The 16,273-nt window shown below is 42.4% G+C and overlaps 1 protein-coding gene across 1 annotated transcript in view; it reads right to left on the bottom strand.

Annotated features, from left to right (window-relative positions):
- The window catches only part of Bbof1 (basal body orientation factor 1), a 30,232-nt gene extending 26,572 nt beyond the window's left edge, over positions 1–3,660 (bottom strand). Inside the window, exons 1-2 of the mRNA XM_021634137.2 lie at positions 3,475–3,660; positions 983–1,202 (exon numbers count right to left, since the gene is read on the bottom strand). Coding sequence (XP_021489812.2) covers positions 983–1,202; positions 3,475–3,524 — 270 coding nt within the window. The 5' untranslated portion in view covers positions 3,525–3,660. The remainder of the gene's footprint in view (positions 1–982; positions 1,203–3,474) is intronic.
- Positions 3,661–16,273: the final 12,613 nt, after the last annotated feature.

Genomic DNA, 16,273 nt, shown 5'->3' with positions numbered 1-16,273 from the left:
CCTGAGACAGGGTTTCTCTGTGTAGCCTTGGCTGTCCTGGACATGCTTTGCAGACCAGGCTGGCCTTGAAGTCAGAGATTTGCCTGCCTCTGACTCCCTGAGGGCTGGGATTACAGGTGTGTGCCATCGCTCTGGTTACATGGTTTTCTTAAGGCTTTACAATTGTCCATAAATATATGTACCTGATTATCTTTTTCTCTTTTGGGGAGGAGTATGGTTGGGGTAGAGACAGGGTTTCTTGTTGTAGCACTGGCTGTCCTAGAACTGGATATGTAGACCAGGCTAGCCTCAAACTCACAGAAATCCACATGTCTTCTGGGAGTACTGGGTTTAAAATGTATGCAACCACACCCAGCCTCACTTGATTTTCTCCATCCATTTATTTTTGATAGGTGTATTTTTTAAGCTGTCAGTTGTTTTTGTTTTTGTTTTCAGATGTATGTGTTGTGTCTGAGTATAGCCACATGTGTGTGGGAGCCTTTGGTGGTCACGAAGCATCAGATCTCCCTGCAACTGGAGTTATGTGAGCTGCCCAATGTGGATGCTGCAAACCAAACTCAGGTCCTCAGAAAGAACAGTACACACTCTTAACTGCTAAGCCATAACTCCAGTGATATTTTTAAGCTGCTTTCATCTTGGATAATGTGAATAACACTACAAGAAAAAAAGAAAAAGCAATGGCAGCAAAGCCATTCTGAAATAACAGCTTGCTTCAGGTAGAGCTAAGTATTAAGTACAATGTCCTAACCATATGATGAGATTTCAAGATCTTACAGTCTTTAATATAATAAATAAATAAATCCCAGCACTTGGAGGCAAAATTAGAAGTATATGAGTTCAAGGACAGTCAGGGCTGTATGGACAGATTCTATCTTAAACAAAACAAAACAAAACAAAATAAAACAAAAACCTTATAGAAATATAATCATGTCAAATAAACACAAAGGAAGATTGTAAAGTTCACAGTTTTCTACCTACCTACCATATTATCTTTCTCCTGATCTTGCTTCTTCAAGTAGCTTAATACAGACATAGTATCTTTTTCCAGTTTATACTGCTGTTTCTTTAAATCCTCATTATTTTTTGCCAGTCTTCGGGAAGTATCACGATACTCAATCCTGGAGAGTTCTGTGACTTCCAATCTGGCCTCCCAAAGAGAGGCATTGGCCTTGGCTTGTTCAATAATTTGTTCTTCTATTTTCCTGCAGAAGAGTATATTGACAGTGTAACTTTATTAGTACCATTTCTCTTTTGCTTTGCTTGGCTTAAATTGGTGCATCTTCCCCAAGAGTATGACTTTATTTTTTTTGAAGTATGACTTTAAAGGACAGGAAAAACAAAGAGAAAATAAAAGCCCAAATGGATTTCCTAAAGTTCTATACCTTCTCATTTACTTCATTCTTCCGTATTCTTTTTTATTTTTAAGATTTATTTATTATTTGTGCAGTATTCTGCCTGCATGTGTGCCTGCATGCCAAAAGAGGGCGCCAAATCTCATTATAGATGTTTGTGAGCCACCACATGGTTCCTGGGAATTGAACTCAGGACCTCTGGAAGAGCAAGCAGTGCTTTTAACCTCTGAGCCATATCTCCAGGGTAACATTCTTCTGCTGTGCTGAGCTGTACAGTTCCTGCTCCTAATCTTTTCTACTGTTCCACTCAGTTGTGAACCTGTGTTCCATTTCTACATGAAGACACATTTGTTAGGATATCTGTAGTCTCCACACCTATTCCACCCGTTTTTATTGTTACTTTGTTTTGTTTTAGCTAGTTCCTGGACAAAGGATCAAATCATGTTAAACACTTTGCTTGTTGGTACCACAGGATACCAGGCTTTAAGGATGCTTGAAAAACACACACCCACAATCATGTATGAAGAGATGAAAAAAAAAATCTTTGAAAAGAGCAAAAAAGTAAGACCGTGGGGAACAGATTGGTTGGAGTAGTATGAATGCCTAGCATACATCAGGCCCTCAGTTTGATCCCCAGAATATAAAAAAACAGTAAAAGGATGGATGCAAAGGTGAGGTCCTTCAAAATAAATATTGCATGAGCATTAACAAAACAGTGCCCTACAATAGGCACTAACAATATAAATAATGCATTACAAGTTTCACATATTTGAATTCTAAAGTGTCTCCTACCAGTGTTTAAGTAGAGCTGTCACCTTCCATATCCTCTCAGCTCCTGATTCTTAGTCCCTTTGAACACTTACCTTTTGTTCTTTTCAAATTCAGGCCAGCTCCATTCCCAATGCCTCAGCCTAACCTAGCAGTGGCTGCCCCTTTCCAGGGTGATTTAGACACCAGTAATAGAATGCCTTTCTACAAGCTCCAGTTGCTACCTGAAAGTATCAAGAATACTTGATGCAAGCAATTAGATGTCTCTAAGAAAGAGACCATTAAGTTACTGGAGAAACCAAGTAGGGTTTCTCATTGTTTGCCTGTAAAACACTCAAGGAAAACAAACTGTATTATTGTTCCTCTTTGTTCACATGTGCACTGAAGATGGAGGACCAAAAATATAAAACATGCCTGTGAGTGGCAGGCATGTGATAAGCCCTTGGCAATTTGTACAATATGCTAGACTGAGAAGTTATATTTGGTTTTCTCAATCACCTTGTAGAAAATATATGTTAATACAAGAGGTCAGTGGTAGAACACTTGCCCTATCAGGAGGCTCTAGGTTTGATGCTTGGGGTGGGGAGGAGGGGGTCTATAAATGTATAATTTTACACAGGATAAAAAAAAATGGTAGTAGTGGTTAACTATGGATGGTAGAATGACAGGTGATTTTCTTTCTCCTTTAGTGCTTTCCATATCTCCAAAGCTTTCTGTTCTGAGTATGAAATTATTTTGCTGGGAGATGGTACCTAGGACCCTACACACGCACTCTATTACTGAGCTGCACCCACAGACCAAACAAGTTACCTTTTTTCTTTTTTAAAGACAAGGTCTCCCCTTATGTAGCCCCGGCTGCCCTAGAACTTGTAATCTTCCTGCCTCAGCCTCCAAAGCAATGCGACTGCCCCTGTGTGCTACTGAATTTGTCTTCCGAGAATTCACTTTACAATCACAAATCTAAGGGATTCTTTTGCGGTTCCCGTATGTGGTGGTGAACTACGTGAGTGTTGAATTCCAAAGTCTTAAGTAGCCCAGTAGGTCTACTGACATGCTAGCAGCAACTCCAAGGCACCATGAGGTTAGTGCAGAGCAATACCAGTGTAGGTGAGGGACTCTATCGGTCTGGTCAAAATCTTTCTCCTTCTCCCTTTGATCCAAAAAGGATTCCTGAAAGTCCCAAGGAACAACTCGTAACCACTCAGACTAGAGCTAGAATAGGACCACACCAGTTCATATCAGCCTCACAATGGAGACGTCTCAGGGCTTAAGGCCAAGAAAGAATGAACTGGAGATGTCCTCCAAAGCCTGGCCCGCAGAGGCAGCCAGGCAGCCTCTGCGCCGCTCATCTTACTTCTTGTCTTTGGTTTTGAGTTTGACCCTGCTTTTCTTCCTGGCCGGCATTTTGACTTCTCCTGGAGTCTCACGGTCCCGTTGTCCTGGTGGCCGCCACCGGGGCCGACTCCGTCTCTAAGGAAACCACCACGCCGAAAAGCTAACGTCCTCCGCGCCGTTGAGGGCACGCGGAGGGCGCACGCGCGTGACGTGACCGCGGCGAGGGGCGGGGCGGAGATCGCTCCGAGGCGGCGGCCGTCGGCGCGCGCTCCCGGTGAGTGTGCACGAGCCTCGGCGGCGCTCCCCGGGTCGGGGCCGGGCGGGAGGCCGGGAGCTCGGGAAGGGCGGGAACCGGGCGGGCCGGCGCCGGCCGCGGGCGGCGGCTCAGCCCCCAGAGGCTTGCCACGCGCCTCAGGAGGCTCGGTCCCCGGCGGCTCTCCGCTCCGGCGCCCGTGGGGCTTGACGCGCTTCCAGGCGAGCCAGCGGCTCCTCCACGCCTCCGGCGCGGCCACCGTGGCGGTCCTGCCCCGCGTCCCCGCTTCGCGCCCGGCTCGTGCCTCCCTGCCCTCCATCCTCGCTTCTGCCTTTGGAGAGGACGGCGCACCCGCGGACACCCCAGGCCAAACGCTTTCAGGGAGGCAGTTGACTCCTCCGAGGGCGGTGGCCGGGGTGAGGCTGTCAGCCTCCGCGGGTCAGCGGGCTCGGGCGCGCAGACTCCGGCCTCCTGCCCGGAGCGGCGTGGCAGGGAGGGTCGTCGGTCCTCGCGTCTGCGGTGGCAGGTGCTTGACCCCAGGCGACCCCTGGGTTTCCTGCCAGCTGCTATCGCCCACATCCTCTAGTGACTAGAGTTTAATCCCTTTTCTGCAAGTTGCATAAAGTTGCAAGTGCTTGCTTCGCATCCCCGTCCCCCAAAATGAGTACTCCAGAATTCTAGTTTGTTCAGGGGAGGAACCCTGTGATTATCCTTCATTCAGTGAGAGTGAGTCATTACGGAAGACAGGTATTGTGGCTGCCAAGTCAATAGGAGACTTATGAGTGAAGTTCTATTCTGCATTATCCGCCCTTTCTCTAGGGAGACCTCAGTTACTACGCCCTTAACTATAAGGTGAAGCCTTTGACCTCTAATTTTCTCTTCCACCACCTCAGTCCCAGGGGCCGTGGCATACATATGTTGTTTGTAAATTTTGCGGTTAAAGGAAGCGTGTAGATTTGGTAAGGGACCGTTTGAACCTTCTGCTAGCACGGTTAAGGCCTATTTTGACTGTATTTCCCATGCGTTTTCCCCTCTGCATGTGACACACCAATGAACCCATAAGTAGAATCACCTTACATTAGCCCTGAGAAGCAATCTATAAAGCAGCCTATTGATAACAAGCAGAAAGGGAGTAGGGCATCTTCTGTCATAGGTGTATATTTAGATTTTTGTTACAAAAATTGTAAATTTTTGTTGTAAATAAAAGTCCCAAATTTACTATTTGAACAGAGGCCTACAGATTAACTCATAAACATAAAATTCTGACTTTAATAAGATAGATTTTAGTTGTTTTATTTTTTAAAGCTTTATATTTATCTTATGTGTATGGGTGTTCTGCCTCCATGTATGTCTTATGTGCTGGGTGCATGCAATGCCTCTGAAGGCCAGAAGAGGTCATTGGAACTGGAATTATGGATGTGGCTCACATCCATATATGTGAGCCAACATATATGGATGCTGAGGATCAAACCTGAGTCTTCTGGAAGAGCATACACTGCTCTTAACCTCATAGCCATCTTTCCAGACCCTCCCTCACCTTTGAGATAGAGCCTCACTGAATCTATTTAGCTGGCCTAGAACTCTCAAAGATCTGCTTTCCTTTGCCTCCCAAGTGCTGAAAGTGTGTCATCATGCCTGGCAAGATTGCTTCTTGATATATACATCCTAATTTTCTTTTTCTTAAAGACTTATTTATTATTTATATAATACTCTACCTGCCCACCAGATCTCATTATAGATGGTTGGGAGCCACCATGTGGTTGCTGGGAATTGAACTCAAGAGTTTTTGGGAGAGCAGCCAGTGCTCTTAACCTCTGAGCCATCTCTCCAGCCCCTTTACTGTGTTTGTTTGTTTGTTTGTTTGTTTGTTTTTGAGGCAGTGTCTCATATGTAGCTTTGGCTGTCCTGGAACTCACTATATAGACCAGGCTATCCTTGAATTCAATTCATCCGCCTCTGCCTCCAGAGTGCTGGGATTAAAGGTGTGCACCACCGCATTGGCTATGCATTCTGCTTTAAACTACTTTATAATTTATTGTATTTTATCAAGCATAAATAATTTTTTGAGATTGCAATAAAATCATATCATTTCACTCTTTGTTGTTGTTGTTGGTTGGTTGGTTGTTTTTGACACAGGGTTTCTCTGTGTCACCGTGGCTGTCCTGGACTGGCTTTGTAGACCAGGCTGGCCTCAGACTCACAGAGCTTCACTTGCTTCTTCCTGCTGAATGCTGGAATTAAAGGCGTGTGACACTACCACCTGGCCTCATTTCACTCTTTCATACATGTTTTATAAACTGATATTTTTTAATTAAAGCTTAGGCCTACAGAAATTTATTGGTATTTCACAACTCTACTCAGAAACTTCATTTAAAAAATTAGAAGATGACGTCCATTTTTCCTTTTCCTCCCATCCAGCTCCAATCAGTCCCATGTACCCCCAGTGCACTTGCTTGCCCTCTCTCTGTGTCTCTCTCCTTCTGCCTCCCTCTCTTTCTGATTCATGGCTTTTTAAAACTTTTATAGAACATATAATATATATATCCAGATAAATACAACCTGCTCAGTCCATATTATGTTCCTTACTTGAGTGTTTATGATTTTAGGGCTCTCTAAACAAGACCTGAACACGATGACACCAGTAGACTAACTTGCTAACTTGGCAGGGAGAAATCGCACAGGGCCCCAACCCAACCTCAGACAAAGAACTACAGGCAACTCAGGAATGCTGAGAGTGGGAGAAAGTCTTCCCCAGAGAAAAGTGTCCCACTTCCCCGCCCATTGGTTATTCAGTACCAGGTGGTCAGACATGAATACGTATTTTAAAACTTTTACATTTACTCTGTGTGTATGTGTGTAAATATGATGTATGTAGGCAAGTGAGTGTATGTATGGATATGATGTGTATATGAAGTCTGTTCTTCCTGGGTTCTGAGAATTGAACTTAGGTCATAAAGTTTGTATCACAACTACTCTTATTCGCTGAGCCATCTTGCTAGCAGCATGACAGTTATCGTAGGAGAAATAACAAGCTGCTTTATTCTGGTAGAAGCAGTTCTAGAGACTACAGGGTTCTGAACCTCTGCATTTTCCACCATAGGACTGGATATGGTTATTCAGTCATTTATTGACAAGAAGCAGCTGACACTACAAGTATAAGGTAGGAAGTTCCTGTTCAAATCTTACCTTCTGGAAGTGCTGCTGGGTAGCCTGACTGTTAAGCTTCAGGAAATGCTCTGTTTTATGAATTTACTTTTCCTCATGGTTGGGAATGTTAAATACTTTTAAAGACATTAGTGTTTTGTTGACTGGAGCTTGTTGATTTTTTTTTGTGTGTTCATTTCTCACAGTTCTTGGATGACACAGAAATGAAGAGTATTTTGGCTGAGTCTTCAAGCAGAGGCAATCACTATGACCCTGGTAAGTAGATTATTTATCTGGACATAGGCCCCAGTTCTGCAAGCTTAAAGCTCAGTTTGTACTTCAGATGCTCCTACTTCTGGGTAGAAGTTGTTTGTTTTGTGTCATTCCTAAATTTGACTACCTTTTGCCAAAAGATACATTTTTTTTCTCAATGATTGTATTATTATCAGGTGTGAGTTCAATTCAGGATTATTTTGTATCAAAATGAATAGTATTCCTAATCTTTTCTCCTAATCTTTTCTTTTGAAAACAGGGGTTTTCAAAACAGTTTAATCATTAGTTATCTGTGACTTTACTGGGTTTACTTTAAAGAGAAAGTTTTACACTGAAAATAGCTATTCATTTTATTTTCATGCAGCTTTTAAAATCCTGGATAAATACAAACTTTTTGAAGGAGCTGATCAGTGTTTCTGAATATTACAGAATGAGATTATTTCATCCTACTTTTTTAATTACATGGAATTGGTTTTCTTCTATTGTGGGTCCTGGGGGATGGGGCTCATTCTATTAAACGGACACTATGTTGTGATGTGATTAGTTCACTATAAGGAAGGTCAAGATTTAATTTTACCAATTAGATCAATTAAAGTTCACTGGTTTTGGTTTTGTTTTGTTTTGTTTTGTTTTGTATATAGGATGTAGAGTACTTGCCTACCATGCTTTAATCCCTGGTTTGGTCTCCAGTACCACATGTCCTGGGTATAGGGATGCATATCTATGATCCCAGGACTTAGAAAGTAGAAGCAGGGCAATCAGAAGTTCAGGACCATCCTTAGCTACAAGGATAAATGCTAGCCTAAGCTACATGAGACCTTGTCTCAAAAATATTGTTTCCTCGGGAGGGAGGGAGGGAGGGAGGGAGGGAGGGAGGGGTTGGGAGGGAATGAGGGAGCAGGATACAGCTGGGATACAGAGTTAATAAAATGTAACTACTAATAAAAAATAAAAAATATTGTATTCTCATAGATAATTATTAGGTAATTAGCTGTTAGTTCTTTGCAAAGTATCATACTTTTATTAATTATTTCTTCCAACACAGCCATTAGCCTAAACTAAAAGTCAGTTCTTTAAAGAAAAGTGACACTTGGCATGGTGTTGCAGGCCTTTAATCTCAGCGCTCAGGAGGCAGAAGCAGATGGAGCATTGTGAGTTCCAGGCCAGCCTGGGCTACACAGAGAAATCCTGTCTCAAAAAAAAAAAACAAAAAAAAAAAAACAAAAAAAAAAAAAAACCAAAAAAACAAACAAACAAAAAAAAAACCTAAAAGAAGGAAGGACAGAAGTGAAGAAGTGACCCTGGGTAGGTGTGGAAGTACACAGCTTTTATACATACATATACATATATACTTTTATATAAATTTACTTTTATGTGCATTGGTGTTTTGTCTATATGTCACTGGGTGTCACATCTTGAAATTACAGACAGTTGTGAGCTGCCATGTGGGTGCTTGGAATTGAACCTGGGTCTTCTGGAAGAGCAGTCAATGCTCTTAACTGCTGAGCCATCTCTGCAGCCTCAGAAGTGCACAGCTTTAATCTCAACACTAGGGAGGAAGATGGAGGTGGATCTTTTTGTGTTCAAGCCCAGCCTGACCAGAGCCACCAATGAAACAATGTCTCCAAAAGAGAGGAGTGGAGGTGGGGGAAGAAGGAGAGAGCGAGAGAGACCCAAGTTTTAGGGTAATTTGTTGCTACTTTCATGTCACAGATTATTCAGACATTCATCTATTTAAGAAATAACTGCCTGACATAGTGCTCATACTGTAATAGTAGCCCTGGGGACTGAACGGGAGGCTCCATGAGACCTTGTCTCAAAAACAACAGAAAACCCCCAAGTGTTTATTGAGTACAAAGTACATTCCAAGCTCCCTATTAGCCTGAAGGGTACTTGGAAACAAGAAAGAGTCCCTACCATAAAGGTGCATGCACCTATACACATACAAACACCATGAATAAATAAATAAATAAATAAATAAATAAATAAATAAATAAATAAATAAATAAATAAATAAATAAGTAAATGAAACCACTTTTAAAGTCATAACTAAGGAGCCCTCAGGGTTTTGGTGTTTGTGGTGTGTGCTTGAGACTGGGTCTTGGAATGCCCAACTTGCCTCAGAGTGAATATGTAGCCCAGGCAACCTTGAAGTTTTTGGTTCTCCTGTTTCAGCCTCCCCAGTGCTAAGATTACAGCCACATACCACCACGCCCAGTTGCCTTGGAATTGGATTTATAGGCAATTGTGAGCCTCTGGGAAACAAACTCAAACTTGGTTCTCCTGCAGGAACTGCAGAGGTTCTTAATTGTTGAGTCGTCTCTCCAGCTTGTGCTTATTTGTTTGTTTGTCTTTAAAGGAAAACCTAGTAGAAATCCTACTACATCCTAGGATTCTGAGGGATGCCAGAAGTGTTTATGGTCAACACAGTGTAAGAAAACCTCCTTTGAGGGGCTGGGGAGACAGGGCTCAGGTAGATAAGGTTCTGACTTGGTACTGGCTGTGCAGGCATGAAGGCCTGAGTTTGGATTCCCAGCAACCATAAGAGGCTGGGCGTGGAGGTCCGTGCCTCTGACCTCCAGTGCTGTGGAACAGGCAGGCAGACACGGGGACTTGCTGCCAGTCATTTGAGCTCTGCAGCAGTGAAAGGCCCTGTCTCAATGAAGTGGGAAGTGTCACCCTCTGGTTTCCAGCTGCCTGCACACCTAGATGTGGGCGCACACATGGATGTGTGCACTGAGGGGCATGTGTTCCCACAGTCAAATTTTAGTGTATGCAGTACTGGGTCACTGATCTTGAGAAATTACTGTTTTTCAGGGCTACAGAGTGAGACCAAAAATAGGTACTGAGCCCTAAGTATAATGTCCTCCTCTATTCTCTTACTTGTGAGAAAGTTTAATTTATATGTGAAGTACAGTAAGAGATTCATGATAATAATAAATGATAAAACAGGGAAAATATATTTATCCTAAAAACTATGCTTTGATAAAAAGGTATTTGAAACTATGGATCACTCATTTTTTTCAGAATTCTCATTTAAGTATTTTTTAACCACAATCAGCTATGAACAATTAAAACTTTACTAAGCAAAACCATGGAAAAGGGGGCTACTGTAAATGCTGCCCACAGTAGATATGAGCTTCTGAGGTAAGATAGCTTGTCACCTCATATCTTCACTATATTTGTTTATTGGGACAGTATAAAGCTCTCTGCGGTTGATGATGCATTCTTATCTAAAAGCCTGATTCTCCATGCATGGCCAGGAAAAGACCATGTCGTTGTGAAGGAGGAGGGATCAATAGCCACAGCTGTCCCTGGAAGGTGGTTACTGCAGCTCGCTCAGCCAGGCTGAAAACAATGGAGAATGAAGGCTTGTGCTGCCAGATTCATTTTGATAGAGCACCCACAGGGCTTCATTGTGCAGAATGAGCTATGGACACTAGCGAGCTAAATGTCTGGTGCTGCTCTGATGGAGAAAGACACAACAGGAAGGGATCTGAGAATAAGGAAGAACTTTGTATCCATTGTGACCACCAGCACATCAATTCTAATCCTTTAATGGGAGGGTATTTGATTTGAGGACTATTAAAGAATTTATGATTGTGAGCAGGGGGAGGTGGTACACACCTGTAATCCCAGCACTTGGGGAGGCAGAGGCAGGTGGATCTCTCTGAGTTCAAGGCCAGCCTAGTCTACAAAGTGAGTCCAGGACAGCCAGGGCTACACAGAGAAACCCTGTCTTGAGTGGGGAGAGGAGTTTATGATTTGCTACCCTTCTGACAGGAATCCACTCAGGCTAGTGTGGTGAGATTTGGGCTGAGTGCTTGCCGCAAAGTTCCTCCCCTGCCCACCAGTGTGAGATGAACCATCGCACTGGGCAAGTTTTACTGTTTGATCTTGCTCTATTTCCATGCACACTTTTCAAATAGCTCCCTGCCGGAGATTTAGTGAAAACTGGTTTTTCTTTAAGCCTTTTTATTAGTTTTATTGACACTTAAATGACATGTGATTAAATCTTTTTGTAGTTTTCAAAGCTGTGCTGGTTGTCAGTCTTGTCTCAAATACCTCCTCAGTGCCTTATTAATCTGCCACTTTGTGATCAGAAACATTTTTATGTATGTACTGTGAAGTAAGTACCTCTTCTGTGTATATTTTTACTCTGAATATTTAGTTTCAGTAGATTGTAAATTATTTGCTGATAAAAATAGTGACTTACTATTTCCTTCTTGCCCATTCAGAAATGTATCTGACTTTCATTTTAAATTTTAAATTTTATTTTGTTAGTAGAAATATTATGTGAGGTGTAGTACTTAAATTTTGATTCTTTTCCTTAAGTAATTTGATGAAACCATTAACAGAAACTAGAAAACTTCGTGAGATTTTTTTTTAAAGCCAGTATTAAATTTTTACTAATTTTCTTCTTTTTACTGCCTTTTTATTTTTATTTTTTTAATTTGTTTGTTTAGTTCTGAGACAAGCTCTCACCATGTAACTCTGGAACTTGCTAGGAAGACCAGGCTGGCCTGGAGCTCACAGAGATATGTCATAGTGGGACTTGGGGCTACTCCCTTTCCCCATTGCAGGCTCCCTCAGCCCATCTGGGATGTGTTCATTGGTGCCTAAGGTGTTCCCACCTACACCTGGCTCTGAAAAGCTAAAAGGTGTCGTACGTGCCCGCATTCTTCAGATAGCAAGGTGTTCCAAGCCCTGACCCTTGGGGCTGTTTATGTCCCACCCAGGTGAGCTTTGTTCGCTGCTGAGCCCTCCCACACCTGCCTGCTCAGACTCACCTCCCTGTAGGTTTGTGTGGCTTTGGCCATACCTATTCCTATAGTTAAGTTTGCAGTTCAGAACTTTTATCGGAGTGACATTTTAAGTGTGCCCTATGCTTCATGTTTAACCTTGTTGAAGACAGCTTTGCTGTGGCCTCAGATGAATCTGCAAGAGGCTGGTTTCCGGGTTACTGAATTCAGATTTAAGGTGGCCCTATCTAGTCTCTTATCCTATTTTGTTATTTTCAATTGTTGGTAAATATTTTCCTTTTATCCAAGTTAATCAATATTGCTATTTGTCTCTGTGGAGAATGGGAAGACTTAAATAATTAACTTAGGGTGTCTCATGGAACCATACAAGACAAACAAGCCTACTTTAAAAATCCGAGTTAGTGCCACCAGAACTGCTTTCTCACATTTGCCCTCTTTATTCTGGAATATCTGTATTTTGAGGCAACTTAGCAGTTCTCAGAATTTCCCATGTATCATCACCTCTTCAGGTTAATGCCATCTTGTGACTCAGGCTCTGCCTTGGCCTCTCATCCTTTTCAAGACAGGGTTTCTCTGTGTAGCCCTGGCTGTCCTGGACTAACTTTGTAGACCAGGCTGGCTTTGAACTCACAGGATTCGCCTACCTCTGCCTCCCAGAGTGCTGAGAGTACAGAGCGCTCAGCTTCAGACTTGTAATCCTCGTATCTCAACCTCCTATATGCTCAGATCATAGGTTTGTTCTACTAAGCCCCACTAGAATTTGGTTCTGAAGAAACTTCTGCCCTGGGCTGGAGAGATTGCTCAGCCGTTAAGAGCACTGGCTGCTGTTCCAAAGGTCCTGAATTCAATTCCCAGCAACCACATGGTGGCTTATTAACCATCTACAAGGGGATCTGGTGCCCTTTTCTGGGGTGCAGGTGTACATGCAGACAGAACATTGTAAGAAACTTCTGCCATTTACACGGGGCTGGGAATAAAAGTGGTGGGGACACCTTTAGAGACAGGAGGATCTCTGTGAGTTTGAGGCCAGCCTGGTCTACAAAGTGAGTTCCAGGACACCCAGAGCTACACAGAGAAACCCTGTCTTGAAAAGAAAAGGAACTTCTGCACTATGAGCAATAATTCTGTTGGTTAGAATTTAGCAATTGTAAAAGTAAATGAACCAATCATGCATGTAGAAAAAAGGTGGAGGGGGCTGGAGAGATGGCTCAGTGGTTAAGAGCACTGTTTGCTCTTCCAAAGGACCTAGGTTCAATTCCCAGCACCCACATGGCAGCTCACAACTGTCTGTAACTCCAATTCGAGGGATCTGACTGACACCTTCACACTAATGCACATAAAATAAAATTAAATAAATTATAAAAAAAAAAAGAAAAAAGGTGGAGAAGGTAAAGTGAAAGATAAAGAGGAAAATGAGTTAGCAAAAATCTACACAGTTATAAACTAGCACAGGGTGACTCATTTGTGAAGCAAGGCTTGTTTCAAAAGGACTCACAGGGAGCAAAGAGCAAAGGCAATTCACAGTGAACACAAGCACTCAGGAAACGGGCAGACAGGAGCTGGTGAGTACATGAGGGAGCCCCGGGCCTCTTGCAGTGTGGTCTCCCACATTCCAGAGGGCATGGAAGATTGGGGAACAAGCAAAATGAGAAGCTCTGGGAAGGCTGGGCAGGAGGACTAGTGTTTACAAATGTGACAATCTCAGGCCAGCCTGAGCCACACAGTGGGATCTTAACAGAAAACAAACCACGTTTGAAAAGACTGTAACAGGAGATGGGCACACACTACCTGGTACCAGACATTTAAAGCAACCGAAGGGGCTCTGCTGGGTGAGAAGAGAATGAGCAAGAGATGACTAAAGAAAACAGTCCTGAAAAGAGTGGGTTAAATATATTGTTGTATTCTTCTGTCTATAAAAAGGAAACAACTATCTACATTATTTTGACTAGCATACAAAACTTGACACATTTGGACAAAATGAAACCTTTGTGTAAGCCACACAGTTGGGAAAATACTCTGTCCTTGGCAGCTTGGAATCCTGTTCTCCAGTGTGAGGGATTAATCCTTCGGAAAGAAGTCAAGCTACTGTGCTGTGCTTAGTGGACCAAGTGCCTGAGCTATTAACTCCGATTTTATCCCTGCAGGGCATTTATCTAAAACCCACCATGTATTATCACTCTTCTAGCACATCAGAACAAAACTCACAAATCCCTGTAGATCAAATAGAGGCTAGAAGTGGGGAAGGAAGGAACATGGAAATAGAAGTAGGCGAGTGTGTTGGAAGGAGAGAAAGCACTAGAGATAAAGATAAAGAAGGAGCATGTGGACAGCCGGGTTGCACTTTAAAAAAAGGATAGGGAGCCTTTTGCTGAGAAACTGGCGTGTGAGTATAGACCGTTAAGAGTGAATGAGCAGGCTGTGCAAGCAGGCCATACGAAATGCAGCACCTTTCTATAAATTCCACACTGAAAGTCCCGCCAGTGCCATTTTTAAAATAACTAATCTTAACGAAAAGGAGGTTGCAATGTGCCAGGGGGCATGTTCTAAGGGCAAAGGGCATCTTGTGTGTCATCTTGCTTTCCTGGAAACACTTGACCTTCTTTCTACTTACACAAGTATGACTCTGCAGTTTCTCACTCCATGAAAATATACTTAGCATGTGTTACCCTCCCCGCTTAATCTCTTCTGGAAGAAAACAAATGTTTACTCAATGGAATGTTTGCTGGAGAGGCTTATGGAAACCACAGTAATACAGAAAATCTGAGTGACCCCTGAAGGAGTTTAGTGACAGGTTGAGAAAACTGGTGCCTGGGCCTTTCAAAGAGAACAGCCAAGCATGGTGGTACACGCTGTTAATAACAGTATTGAGAGTCAGGGGCAGGCTGATCTCCATGAGTTCAAACCCAGCAAAGACTACATAACAACAACAAAAAATCTAAATCAGTATTTCTGCTTTCAGCTAAGTTGACCTGCATGACCAGCCCACTTGCTGTAAAAGAAGAATCCGCCAAAGGGAGTAGTGCTTTAAGGAGTGAGTATAGATCTGGCCAGGCAGCTGCCCTTTCTGTGCTTGGTTTCCTGGGATGGAGTTTCTTTGTTTGGGATTCTGAAAGATTAACATTTCTCATTGTTTCCATTCCTAAATAATAGCTTTCATTCTTAGCTATAGGATGGCAGTTAAGCTGTGGTGTTGGAATAGATATTCAAACTGCCATTGCAGTATGTTGGTATAATAGCTAACCAAGCAAGACAGCTATTAGAGGATAGCTGTGGCATTTTTGGTTACTACCAGGAAAATATGTGGCCGAAAGCAGGAGGAAACAACGAGCCAAGAGGTAGCTGGAAATGTCCAGAGTCCTATTTTGGTTGTCACAGTCAGTATATTGGGGAGAGATGAGGTGAAGCCTTCTGTGGGCATTAGTGAGTCTAGGCCAGAGATGCTGCTAAACATCCTACTAAGCACAGGACAGCTTATCACTAGTAACTACCAGCTCCAGAGTTAGCATTGAGGCCGAGCAACCCCAGTGAAGAACTCTGGCTCTGATTACAGGATAGGTCAGCTACAGATGATCAAAACAGCATCCTGTGTTGTTTTGTTTTTCCCTTCATGGCGATCTAAGAAAAATAAATGTTTTAAGCAGCCAGGTAGACTCGATTCCATCATTCTACTGAATGCTACTATTGAAGTTTTGGGTTTTTATAATGAGATTTATTTTATTTTAATTGTGTATGTTGGGTGAGTACTTGTAAAAGGGTGTCAAGTGTTCTGGATCTGGAATTATAGTCAGTTATAAACTACTCTCTGTGAGTGCAGAGTGTACTCTTAACTTCTGAGCCATCTCTCTAGTCCTGCTACGGAATGTTTTCACCACTGATTTCAAGAACATTTACAACTTCCTTTAATGGCTTTGACACACTGTGATAATGGAAAAAGGCCTCTTGTATATTTTGAAAAGTCATTAATATAATACCTGATAATAATACAACAATAATAACAGTTCCCTGTCTCTTCCCATTTCTAAAATCAGTCCTAGGAAAACATTAGAAGATATTACATAATCAATCTCTATCCTATAATTTAAAAACAAAACCAAATAGGAAAGAAAGCAGAATACCTGTTAAGACATTTGACCTCTGGTCAAGATTTCACTGTTGACTTGCTTTATGACTTCCAATAAGACACAGAATGTTTCTACCGTAACTTGTCTGTTTGCCCTAAGTCTTCCTGGCAATAACAGGATCTAAAACTTAAAATCATGGTGGTCTTATTTGGTGTTTTTAAATTATGTTGACTTATTTTTTTTAAATGCTGTACATGAAAGCCACTACCAGTATTGATCACAGGTGGCAGTTCAGTGACCTACTTTTTGAAGGCCATAAACACA

This window comes from Meriones unguiculatus, chromosome 7, assembly GCF_030254825.1.
Source record: "Meriones unguiculatus strain TT.TT164.6M chromosome 7, Bangor_MerUng_6.1, whole genome shotgun sequence".
Lineage (NCBI taxonomy): Eukaryota > Metazoa > Chordata > Mammalia > Rodentia > Muridae > Meriones > Meriones unguiculatus.
The sequence above is the reverse complement of the archived record's forward strand: the minus strand, read 5'-3'. Positions and strand labels throughout refer to the sequence as shown.